At 45.7% G+C, this 12,806-nt stretch overlaps 1 protein-coding gene across 1 annotated transcript in view; it reads left to right on the top strand.

Moving 5' to 3' along the window:
- The window catches only part of LOC133520040 (glutamine synthetase 2 cytoplasmic-like), a 32,197-nt gene extending 28,599 nt beyond the window's left edge, over positions 1-3,598 (top strand). Inside the window, exon 9 of the mRNA XM_061854302.1 lies at positions 2,659-3,598. Coding sequence (XP_061710286.1) covers positions 2,659-2,807 — 149 coding nt within the window. The 3' untranslated portion in view covers positions 2,808-3,598. The remainder of the gene's footprint in view (positions 1-2,658) is intronic.
- Positions 3,599-12,806: the final 9,208 nt, after the last annotated feature.

Here is a 12,806-nt window from a genome sequence, read left to right as displayed (position 1 = left end):
GAACACGGTTTCCTATCTCTGAACGTTTTGACCCCAAAAGATGAACCAGTATAAAACCAAAATCAAGTACCTACCCTAATATGAACTAGTATAGATATAGATAGAGTGTAACTTTGCCCCTTTTGTTAAATTCTGCCCACTGAGCAATTATAATCGGCATCGAAAAAAATGGTCTATAAAATCTCAGTTTAAATTATTTGTGCCAGAGAGAGGATTATTTGTGCCACAGGAAAGAAGGTCTCATACCTGATGGATATTTAGCAACTTACCATAGGCTCTTGATCATCCGAGCTCAATTAATATTTTTTCACTATATTTTAAATTTTCGAAATTAGCAACTTTGCTCCTTAGAAAAATATGCCGTAGGTGGAATTTTGCTCCAAGAAGAGAATATGATCCTCAAATACATTTTTACGATTTATTTATTAATTTATTTGGGAAACAAACAGCTAACAATCTTACATACTATGAATTAATATTAATAGAACACAAGCCAAAACAGCTTCCACTAGTTAATTAAAACAGAAAAGCTCAAAGGGAACTTAGTAAAATACATAAAGTATTATCCAAAGCAATCAAGTAGTAAATCGAAAGCTATTTAACAGGTATTTTAGCTGACACTTATGTTTGTAAAGTTGGGGTAGTCACTTAGGTGTTCATAATAGTTATTTGTTTTATAAGGGGGAAAAGTTGTTGTTTAACTCCTCTTGCTAATATGGACACCCCAGCAAGCAAAAATTCAAAAATGAACAGTTTCAAGGTTAAACAAACTTTGCCGCCGATTGAAACACAATTTTTTTCACCACACCAACGCGACTATAACTGATTGTAAAGAGTAAAATATTACAAATCCAAATATCATAATGCCATTGTATTTATTTATATCTTCTAAATTTCATAACAACTCAGCCCCAAAATGCCTAAATATCAAATTGTTTCCTTCTTAAAATGGCCGAATGTCATAATTATAATGACTTTTTTTCATATCGTCCAGGTATACAAAATACCTAAATGTCAAAAAGTATGTTTCATCAAATACCGAATAATCTGATGGATTCTTTTTGAAATATACTAAGTTTAATTAATTATGTGTTAAGTGCATTTTTATAACCTTTGTCGTATTTACAATATTTTTTAACAATCTGCCAGAGCTAAAGACGGATAATATTGGAGAAAATAGCACTCATGAATGTAGGTAAGTTGACATTTAGGTATTATGACACCACGTCAATTTGAAGTTTAGGTATTTTGGGAATGTAGTAATTTGAGAAAAAAGTTAGGCATTCTGAGATTCAGGCAGTTTGAAACTATTCCCTTTTTGAAATCTAGGTAAACGGGTAAAATGAATTAAATGAAACCAAAGCAATTATACATTTAAATTATAGTTATAGAAACAAAAAGAATACTTGAAAAAACCAAAAAAACTGCCTTTTTTATTTTATTTTTCAACCTACTTGAACTTCCAATGTATAATACAACAAAAATTGCCATAAAATGTACCTAGACGTATGTACATATATTATTACAAATTAGTGAAGAACATGAACAGCCATGCTCACACGGTTTCATAGTAACCTGTCCGTCACAAATAGGCGGACTTAATTAGGGTTAAAAATTAAATATCAAAAACGGAACCCTTATAGTTTCGCCATGTCCGTCTGTCCGTTCGTCCGCCCGTTCGTATTTCCAAGCCTTTTTACCCGGAAACGATACGGTAAAATTTAATGAAAATATGAAATAAAACTGTAACATAATACTATTTCCAATATGGAAAGTTAACCCAATTGCTCGCTATATGGCGCTCGCGTCGAGATAGTCTTTCACAGATTGATGGCATGTATTAGACATTAGTACGATAACCGTTCGCTAGATGGCGGTGGCATCGAGATTGATCGCGTAAGCGTTTGTCTTTCATAGAATAGTTAAGTTCTAAATTTGATTTTTAATTATTTGATAGTTAGAATTTCGAATGGTGATTTTCACAACGTGATGATGCTCGGCGTGCAATCACTGTAGTACTAAGTATTGAAAATATCGGAACCCCGTGTTATTCGTGCTGAGGGTCCTTGCTCCTGTATTTCCTTGTGGGTACCATTACACGGGCTGTGTTGCCTTTTTTGTGCACCGTTACTAACGCTGTTAAAATTCACTAAGAAAATAAACTTACTCGTCAATTACTGTCTACCGTTGATTGAAACGCCCCATCGATCCCAGCACTTACATAAGGAAATTATATTTATAAGGGGATTTTTATCCAAAGGAAAAAATCAATTGGTCTTTAAAAATATTGTTAAGGTTAAGAGCGTTTCGAATACTTTTAGAAATAATCGCTTCAGAACTCCAAAATAATGTGTCTCCCCAACCAGAGGTGGGTCGTTGGTAATATCCTCATTACCAGTATTTTTCCATTTACTTACTTGACTAGTGCGATGACCCACAATTACTCTTGGCCTCTAACACAAGAGCACGTCACTTTCCCCGATCCAGAACGGATGGCGGAGTTTTCCATTTGGAAATACCTACATATAAAATATAACCAATAAGCGTCCAATATTACCAGTAATATTTCCAAAACTATTAAAAATTATATTTATAATGTTTCGTGGTGTTTCCACGTTAAAATAGCGGTTGATTTGTAACTCCGAATGTTTGTTCAAGGTGTCGCCAATCGAAGCTGCAGCATCAGAATCCCTCGCCAGGTGGCGGAGGACAAGAAAGGGTACCTGGAAGACCGGCGGCCTGCCGCCAACGCGGACCCTTACCGCGTCATCAACATTATGCTCAGGACTTGCGTCATGGATGAGTAGCCTCACTAACACAGGTGGCTAGAAATGTGCAAGTGGCGAAATTTTTCGAAAAGTTGAGAAGAATTCTAGGAATTTACGGGAAAATATCATATAAAACAAGGGAATCTCATTATGGAAATTGAAAAAACCCTATGTGCAAATTTCAAAATTTTGGAAACTTTCTGATAGCACATCAGTACATGGCTTTACAACATGTGAGGCTATCTTCCTAATTTTTTCTTTCTTATTTACCTCCATTACTTGATCCATTAGAACCGAAAATCAAATCCTACTAAATCATTTTATAAATTGACGATATCCTCACGAATCTAAAAAATTTCACGAAGTCTTAATTGCTAATACCACATCTAAGAGCTGTCAAGAATTATGAAAAGTTTTGAATAACTTTGATTCAAACGAAAGCTAATTTGCCGAACGCTGGTTGAGTGAACGCGTTTATAAAGGCCTAAATCGATGGGCGTATCATGGATGAGTTTATCCACGTGGTAAACTTACCGTCTCTTTTTAACACCGCGTGATTGAAAGTGACGGACACTGTTTTTATCCCGCTGTCCCGTAGACAACAACGACCATCAATTCCGTACCTACTGTAGGTAATCTCTGCCTCTCTTTGTCACAATCAGATTACCGTAACATACTGCAGGTATTTACTGTATTTCATTGTTTCATATTATGTTTGTTCATTGATTTGTTGGTTGGTTCATTGTATAATGCGGTTTTTCTCAATTTGTTTGTATACTTTTCTTTGGCACGTTATTGTGGAAAAAAATATATAGAGGAAATGAACAAAATGTTTTTCTATTTTCTTTAATAATAAAGTGATGGCATGTTTTACGTTAAATTAGAACAAGCATAATTTTGCTTGCTTGCAAAGACTCTCTTTATTCTTTGAAATCGGTGTGCACTTATATAGTTTAAGTTTATCCTTTAGAGCGCAAAGTAATTTGATACAAATTTTGAATTGCTGATTCACATTACGGTAGGAATGACATTTAAGCGCTTATTTAATTAAAAATAATTTTAACACTATTATTTACATTATTTGCTTAATATTATAGCTGTTTTTTTCCTTACAGTTTCGGTATTAAAATGTTGTATTACACTCCCAGCAACGTTCTTTGTCTTACTTTGAAACCCTCACAACGCTTAAGGTTCCACTTTTTGAACCGTTCGCTACGTTGCATTTTGAAGTCTTTTGCTTACTTAGGTCTCAAAACAAGCACGAGAGGTAAACAAGCAAGGTAGGTATATACATAGTTATTTCCATACCTACCTAATATAATGCCGACTATGAGTACGATAGTTATATCATAGTTATTTGTTTTACAAAGGTGCAAAGATGTTTAATTTTTCGTGCTAATATTGATACCCGAGCAAGCGAAAGATTCCAAAATTAAAATTGGTTCGAAAAGTGGAATATTGAGCGTTGCGAGGGTTGCACCGAGTGAAATAGGAGGATAATACTAACCGTATCCAACAAAACCAAATCAAATCCAAAAGGAACGTTTAGTAAATATTTATTATTGAAATTTATCATTTAAAAGTCAATTCTACTAGCTAATATAAGGAAACATTCACAATTTGCATCAGATTACTTTGCCTTACATGTGGATAAAATGTAACTTTCTCATCAGTTATTGAAGATAAAGATGAAGAAAAAAGACTGGGAAATATTAGTCGAGCCCCTTTTCAGATTAAAAAAAAAACAATGTTGCTGTCTCGCAGCCGCGGTCGGAGCCTCAAAATGTGCGATAAGGACAATTGCAGCTCCGTCCAAAATATCTCAGAAATTTAGGGTTCGTTCTTAACATTTTTCTTCTCCAAAACATAACCTATCGTAATGAAATTTTGGGATTGGGGTTTATGGTGCATTTATTTGGCCGTTTTTAGCAATGTTTGAAGTAACCTAGTTCTTATAAAAACAAAAACATCAAAAAAGCAAAACGCACATACAGATACTGGTAATATTGAAGTCATATAAAAAAATATTCATCTAGGGCCAAAATCCAAAGAAAATTACGGGAACTTTTTACGGAAAAAATACGACTAATGTTTCATCTTAATATCATTTAATGTCCTCGCCAATAAGTTTCTTGGAAGGTATGAAGGAAATATCATTTTAGATTTACCGGTTGTTTTTCGATGACGGAAAACATCGTGTGAGCAATCCGTACTAAATTCAATAAGACTTAGTTTCCCTTTTGCGTCGGAAAAGTAAGCTGGCAGTCGTTAAATGAGTTTAGTCTAGTTGCATCCTCATTCTCATCATGTGTTTTAGTCCTATTGCCGATGGAGCACCATTTATTCCTATCCTGTGCCATATCTATGACTTTATGATATGACACGACGTTTAATTTTTCTTTTACTTAGTTACTATAAGTTTTTCATGGCTTCCTTCTTTTCCTCCTTGCTTCAAGTTTCCCTTCTACAGTGGTCTTTTACGATACGATAATTTCATCTTGTCGTAAAAGGTGTCTCAATGTCTTTCCTTTTCTATTCTGAATGGAATTCTAAGGGCGCCTCTTCTCTTTTTATACATTTTTCTTTAGCTTGATTGCGTACATTTGTTTGTTTTCTTTGCATGCGGAAAGAGAAGAGTCGTGGAACTCTCTCTCTCTTTCTTTTCTTCTTTTTATGTTGAAATCTTGTAGCTTAACCCATTCATGGCCACGAACCACGAAGCGTACACAACACGCCGGGCCACCATACAAACCGTTTTCAGCTAAAACGTGTGACTCAGCTTATGGGTCTCGGGGCCTGGCGCGAACGTCAAAGAAATTGCCGCTTATGAATCCGGTCCGTTGGACAATATTATGCAACATTTTTACTAACCAACTGTTTACTGTTCATATTAAAATATATATATATATATATTTACTAATTTGTTGATATTTGTAAGAAACTAAGAATGAACATTTTAAAGCCTGATCAGAAATAGATGATCATTGTCAAAAGGGCGCTGTTATTTTCATATAATTATAGGGTTCAGAAAAATCCAGTTCATAGCACAATTTGTCAGGAGGTCAGGAGGGTTCAAATTCCGGGTATCCATAGCCAAGGTCACAAAAATCACAAAATACTAAATCACTGAAGAGCACAGAGAGGAGCATAAAGTCGCCAACGAATAAATCGTGACTAAATATAATTTCCCATGTTACTCTAAAATACATCCTAATAGAGGGGATGGGGTGAATCATTTCTTGAGTTTATGTCAAAAATACCACGTTAAAGATAATACCGCCGCTAAATTCGCCGCCGCCCAGGTGCATCCATTGTTTATTGTTCAAGTGTCTCCGATAATCTTACATGTGGCCGGTCATGAACTTTGTTTTGGTAAACGTCATTATAATATAAACAATAGAGCACTTAAAATGTATTATAGTACTTATTACCACGAAAATGTTTAGAAAAAATCTTTTCTTTTAAATATTTCTCACACACTATTGCGATAATACAATATACCATTTAATTGGTGACTGTTTAAGCCGCCCTGTTTTTAAATGAAACAAAAAAAATTGGCATGGTAATAAGTTTGGTCCTTAGAAATGTTGCTTGCTACCATCCAAACAGTAATCCATTGTTAAAAGGTACAATTTGCAACGAGTTTCGTCATGAAATAAGCTTTAAAACTAAGTTATAAAGTTTATTTTTGCGTGCTATGAAGATATGTGTAGTTTTTACAATTAGCGCCAGGCCACGGTGACCCATACCTTGAGTCATGTCAATAACTTCAGGCATAAATATATTTTTGATATTTTTGAAATGTAGATTTACCCATTTGCTTGGGACACGTATGTATCTCGAATTTCAGAATATTTACTATATTACACTTCCAGTAAACCAAACTTGAATATTCTAGACCCTGTTTCACTAAAAAAAACATGTTTACAATTATGTTTTACAACATGCCTTATAAAGATGGTTGTTAGCTCAAATTATACTCATATTATTTCGTCATATTACGTTTTGTTTATGTTTAAATCAGAATTTATTCACGACTCACATGTGAGTCACGGGCCCTGCGCGACTGTTTGAACATGACCCATACGCTGAGTCACGGGCCCTGAATGGGTTAAATATAAACCATTTCTGATTCTGTTGAAATTTGGAGTTCTTCCGTAATTCCGATGACAATACAATAATGTGCTTTAATGGCGCTGATCTGATGACGCAGTCAGAAGGTAACTAAAGGAATTCGTTGCTAGATGAACATAAATACATCGAGTTTAGGCTCATTACAAAGGTCTCGAGAAGTATTTTATAGAAATACATATGAGAAATACAAAATAAAACATACGTTTTTTTACAGTAAATTGCACCATATACAGAACCACTTTTTTGGATTATTTGTCCTTCCAGTTACAGATGTAGTGCATAATCTTTTACCATCGTATTTTCACGGAAACGCACGAACGTTTTTTGCTATTTCAGTTACAACAAGTACTGAGGTTGACTGAAGTAGCATGACAAATACGAACGTTTCCAAGAAAATACGACGGCAAAGGATTATGCACTACATCTCTAATCTTTTCCATCCATCACCAGCACCTAATTTCGAAGGCTTCCAGTCGCTCTCAATCCACTCGATGCGTGGTCTACGTTTCGCTTCCATATAATGCGATACTCCAGATGTACACTTTAATGAGCCTTTTTTTAAATGACTTGATATTCTCAAGATATTTTGCCTTTGAATAGGCATTTCTTTACAGTGAAAGCTTCCGTTGTTATAGCTATTCTTGTTACAATTTTGCCAACCCTGAAGAGTCGTTTCTAATAATGGTACCCAAATATTTAAATTGTGATACTTGTTTTATGTTATTTTAATTAATGCTAAAACGAAGTTATTAATTTTTGTACTATTTGGTAGAAACATTATTTAGAGGGAGAGAGAAATCAAGGTAGAAAAAATACGGCTATAACCTCGCGAAAATCCCTCTATTATACAATTTGTTATTATTTATAGTGCCCATTGCAGGATCAAAATAACTTCGTTACGGACCTCATTTGGCAACACCTATTTTCATAATGGATTTTGGGTGATTTTGGTATTCGTGATGTTCAATAAATTTCAAGGGTTATTAATCTGCATCCGCGCACATCTTTATGAAATATCGAATATTTGTAGGATTAATTGTAGGATATACTACCTATCAATATTTATGTATATTAGATACACTTTAGGGACGTTCTTTTTATTAGGCCAGGCACCCGTTAAACCGTAATTACCTTTTATATTGTTTTTATTGAGCTCCCGATGAATGCTCCCCCCCCCCCCCCCCCGCCGGGATAAGGGCCGGGGGCGGGACTTGATATATTCACCTCCACTTCGTAACTAGTCCAAAGGACAGTCGTGCAGCCTGCTAACTAGTTTCCTAAAATATCGGACTCGCCCGGATCGCAACTACTTACCGCACCATCCACCTAGCACCGTGGTGTCACCGCCGTGCCCGGCCTCCCACAAGCGGGTCCCACCGGGTCCGGCTTTGACTAACGGAGCGAAGTGGGTGACGCAGCCGCGATCGCGAGTGGCTGTACTCCGGAAAATTCCGCCTCCCGGAGTCCCAAACTCCGCCCCCCGCCCCCGCCGGTGCGTTAGCATAGGTGGGGGTAATTCGGAAAACGGCGTTTCTCCAACTACCCGCACACTGGGTATGTGTCCGCCCCACTACCTCTAGTGACATCAGTCACCACTACCATGCCATCGACCCCGCGGACCAGCGACCCCGCCGTCCGCAAGGCCACCCGGCCTCGGATCGCCCCGACTAGACGCCGCCCGGAGGACCTCACGGCGATGCAGCGCGCTATGGACATTTTGCGCGCCGCCGGCCAAGAGGCCATCCGAGCCCCCAAGACTCCGACATCGGAGGGAGCTGGCGAGTTCCAGTTCCTCCCCCAGACGCTTCACGCGCTGGAGCAGCTCCAGCCCCTGCAACGCCCCGCCCCGCAGGTGCCACAACCCGGCCCATCGAGGGCGCACGCGTCTGCCTTTTTTAAGGCCGACGCCCCTCAGTCGACCTTCGCGAAAACGGCCGCATCACCGCCGCCGCCCTCTCACCGCACCCCCCCGAGTGCGCCGAAGCCCCAGAAGCCACCAGCGCCTCAACCGGCCCTAGCCAGGACCAGTAAGGCGCCGTCGACCGCGACCGCAGCCGCCAGCCGCATCCAGCCCCGCGCCTCCCGCGCCGCGACCGCGCCTGCGCCCCGCGCGCCAAGGCCTTCCGCGCCCGCCGCGCCCGCGCCCGCTGCGCCCGCCGCGCCCGCCGCGCCCGCCGCGCCCGCGCCCGCTGCGCCCGTTGCTCGCGCAGGCACGCCCCGGAACGCCGCGACCAAGCCTGTGCCAACGCCACTGCCACGTGCCCCCGCTCCCTGCGCGCCCACACCCGCGCCCCTGGGCCCTCCCCAGGTGCCCACGCCCGTGCGCGTCCTGTCGCCGTCGCGCTTCCCGCCGCCGACAAACCTCATGCCGCCATTCGCCGTAGCCAGCCCTGCTCAGAAGCGGCAGGGTGGCGCAACGCCACCGCCGCACTCACTTCCCCGGCTCGACCTGTCCCCCATGGACACGGACCCGGCGCCGGCGAAGTCACCAACTCCGCCCGCCTCATCCACCGCCGGACCAGCGCCCCCCGCCGCCCCTACCGCGAAGGGGAAGCGATACCCACCCCTCATTGTGGAGGTGATGCCTGATTGGCCAATGCATTTCCGCGAGCTGCGGAAGGTGCTGGGCCACCAGGTCAACGCACGCCCCCTGGGGAAAGGCATTATCTTCACCCCGAGGGACGAGGATGAGTACCGGGCGATCCAGCAGTACCTTCAGACCACGGGGCTACACTGGTTCTGCTACGGCCTCCCAGCAGAACGCAGCCTCAAGATCGCCATCCGCGGCCTGCCGGCGAACACCGACCCGGCAGAAATAGAAGAAGACCTGAGGGAGAAGGGCTTCTTACCCGAATTCGTCCGCCAAATCCGCGCGCGCAGCGGCCGGCCTGGATGCATATTCCACGCCCAACTGCAGCGCACCGCGGACACGACGCCGGGGATCTACGCCCTCACCGAGCTCCTGGGTATGCCAGGAGTAAAGGTCGAAGCCTGGCGAGGACGAAAGGGCCCCGCGCAGTGCCACAGGTGCCAGGGTTTTCGGCACTCGTCGGTGAACTGCCACCGCCCTCTCGCCTGCGTTCGTTGCGGCGAGCCTCACCCCGCAAACGAATGCCCACGCCCACGCGAGGAGCCAGCGACGTGCACCAACTGCAACGGTGCGCACCCCGCTAACAGCGCGCAGTGCCCGGTCTACAAGCGGGAGGCGCGCAACAAGAAGGCCGGAGTCGCAGCGCGCACTGGTGCAGCACTGCCAACCACCTCGCAGCCAGCCGTTGACACGGGCAACGCCGCGAACTCCCTCATGGCGAACGCCAACGACGGGAGACGCCCGCCCACAAGAAGACGCAAACGTGGAGGGAAGAAGACCAAGACGGGCCCGGAACCCTCCTCTGCCCCGCAGCAGCAGCAACCCACGACCGCCCCGGCTACAGCGTTGCAGCTGCGACCCCCATCAGCCCCGTTCCCCACGACGGCCGCCCCTCTCCAGGGGAAGAAGGCGAAGCCAGGAGCGGGACCCAGCGATGGCCGAGCCGAGGCCATCACCATGCTCGTGGAGATCCTGCAGGAGCTCCTCGTTGCCATCCAGTCGGGACAGAGTCCTGTTCCGATTATCCTCAGAAGGCTGGCAGACCTCTATAGCGTTCGCTAGCCAACTGAGGATCCTACACTGGAATGCCGACGGGCTCTCTGCAGCCAAAGTCACCCTGCTGCGACATCTTCTGGCCGAGAAGAAGATCGACGTAGCCCTGATCTCGGAAACCCATCTTAAGGCGGGCGACCGCCTTAAAATACCAGGCTACGTCGCCTACAGAAAGGAGGAAACATCTTCACTCGGACGCGCCTATCGGGGACTGGCCGTCCTTGTGAAGCGTCAGGTCATCCACCAGCCGCTGCCAGTGCCGACAACTCTCCGGTCGTCATACGCCCTAGGCGTGGAAATCTGCGTCGACCGCCACCCTCTGCGTGTGTTTGCGTTCTACAAGCCACCCAGCTCTCGCCTTGCAGTGGCTGATGTCCACGACCTGCTGGACTCGCCGCTGCCCTCGATTGTAGCCGGTGACTTCAACTGCAAACACACTGCATGGAACTCCATGAAGACCTGCCCAGATGGGCAGCGACTCCTTGCCGATGCAGAAGCCCAAGGATACGAGGTGCTAGGACCAGAGGTCCCTACGCACTTCCCGTACACGGCAGCCCACACACCGGACGTCATCGACCTTATGGTAGTACGCGGCCTGACTTCCTGGCCCGCGCAGGACGTCCTGGATGACCATCTCCTTTCTGACCACCAGCCCGTCTTGGCAACACTGGACTTGACGCCGACTCGGACGGCTCCGCCCTCACCTCGCCGACGACAGGATTGGGATCGTTTTGCGACCTACATGAGCGAACACACTCCATCCTTCCCCGTGACTACAACGGAGGAAGTCGACCGACTCGCTGAGGAGTTCGCCTCATGCGCCACTGCCGCCCTGACAGACTCTTCCGCCGAGACCGGCGCCAGTCAGTCGCGCCGTAAGCAAAGCATCCCCGCCTTTATCCTGACCCTCATCGAGAGGAAGAGGAAACTGCGTCGACAATTCCAGCGCACACGATGTCCCACCATGAAGTCCCAGCTGAACTCTCTCGCCGAGAAGATCTCGCAAAGCCTCGCGGCTTACACCGAGGACTCTTGGCTCGAGTACATCGAGTCAGCTGGTGAGGACTGGAACGACATCCATCGTCTGTGCCGCAGAGTAACAGGAAGACCAGCACCCATCCGCCCTCTTTTCGCCAGTGACGGTACCCCACGTTACCGCGCAGAAGATCGAGCGGAGATTTTCGCTGACCACCTGGAGACGCAGTTCAGACCGAATCCGTCCGACGACACCGAGCACGAAGCAGCTGTAAAGCAGCACCTGGCGGACTACTTCGCCACGCCCATAGCTCCAGACGAAGATCCCATCATCCTCACACCGGGCCAAGTCCAGAGGATGATAAGACGCACCCCGCTGAAGAAGGCACCCGGCCCCGACCGCATACCGAACGAGGCGCTGCGCCACCTGCCCCCGCGAGCCATCGCGACGTTGGCGCGGCTCTTCACCGGAGTCCTGCGGACCGGCCACTTCCCGCGCCCCTGGAAGCAGGGTCGCGTCATCATGATTCCCAAGCCCGGGAAGAATATTCTTCGTCCTGAGAGCTATCGACCCATCACGCTGCTGCCTACTATCTCGAAAGTTTTCGAGAAGCTGCTTCTGCCTCACCTGACGCCCCACATTCAGCCACGCGACGAACAGTTCGGCTTCCGCCCGGAACACTCGACGACGCTCCAGCTTGCCCGCGTGCTGCACCTCGCTGCAGCAGCTTACAACAAGAGGGAGCACACGGTCGCTGTTCTTCTGGACATGGAGAAGGCGTTCGATCGCGTATGGCACCCCGGCCTCCTCTACAAGCTGTCCACGTCTACTACTCCGCGTCGAGTAGTCAAGACTGTGGCCACCTTCCTGGAAGACCGCCGCTTCCACGTGGCGGTAGAAGACGCCGTATCATCCGACCGCACCATCCTTGCCGGAGTGCCCCAAGGGAGCTGCCTCTCGCCCGTGTGTTATGGGCGCTACACCGATGACATCCCGGTCAGCGAGGGCGTTACGCTCGCGCTATATGCCGACGACGCTGCCTACATCACGTCATCCATCCGCCTATCACACGCAGCGCACAAAGCCCAGTGCGCCCTAGAGGCTCTCCCTCCATGGCTGAAGAAGTGGAGACTATCAGTCAACGTGTCGAAGACCCAGGCGATTGCTATATCCCGTAAGGTGCTGATGCCGCCGCGTCTCACACTCCTGGGGCAGGCCATCGAGTGGTCCCCGATGGTGAAATACCTGGGGGTGACCATAGACCGCCACCTCACCATGGCCCCTC

Source organism: Cydia pomonella, chromosome 7 (genome assembly GCF_033807575.1).
Source record: "Cydia pomonella isolate Wapato2018A chromosome 7, ilCydPomo1, whole genome shotgun sequence".
Taxonomy (NCBI): domain Eukaryota; kingdom Metazoa; phylum Arthropoda; class Insecta; order Lepidoptera; family Tortricidae; genus Cydia; species Cydia pomonella.
The sequence above is the reverse complement of the archived record's forward strand: the minus strand, read 5'-3'. Positions and strand labels throughout refer to the sequence as shown.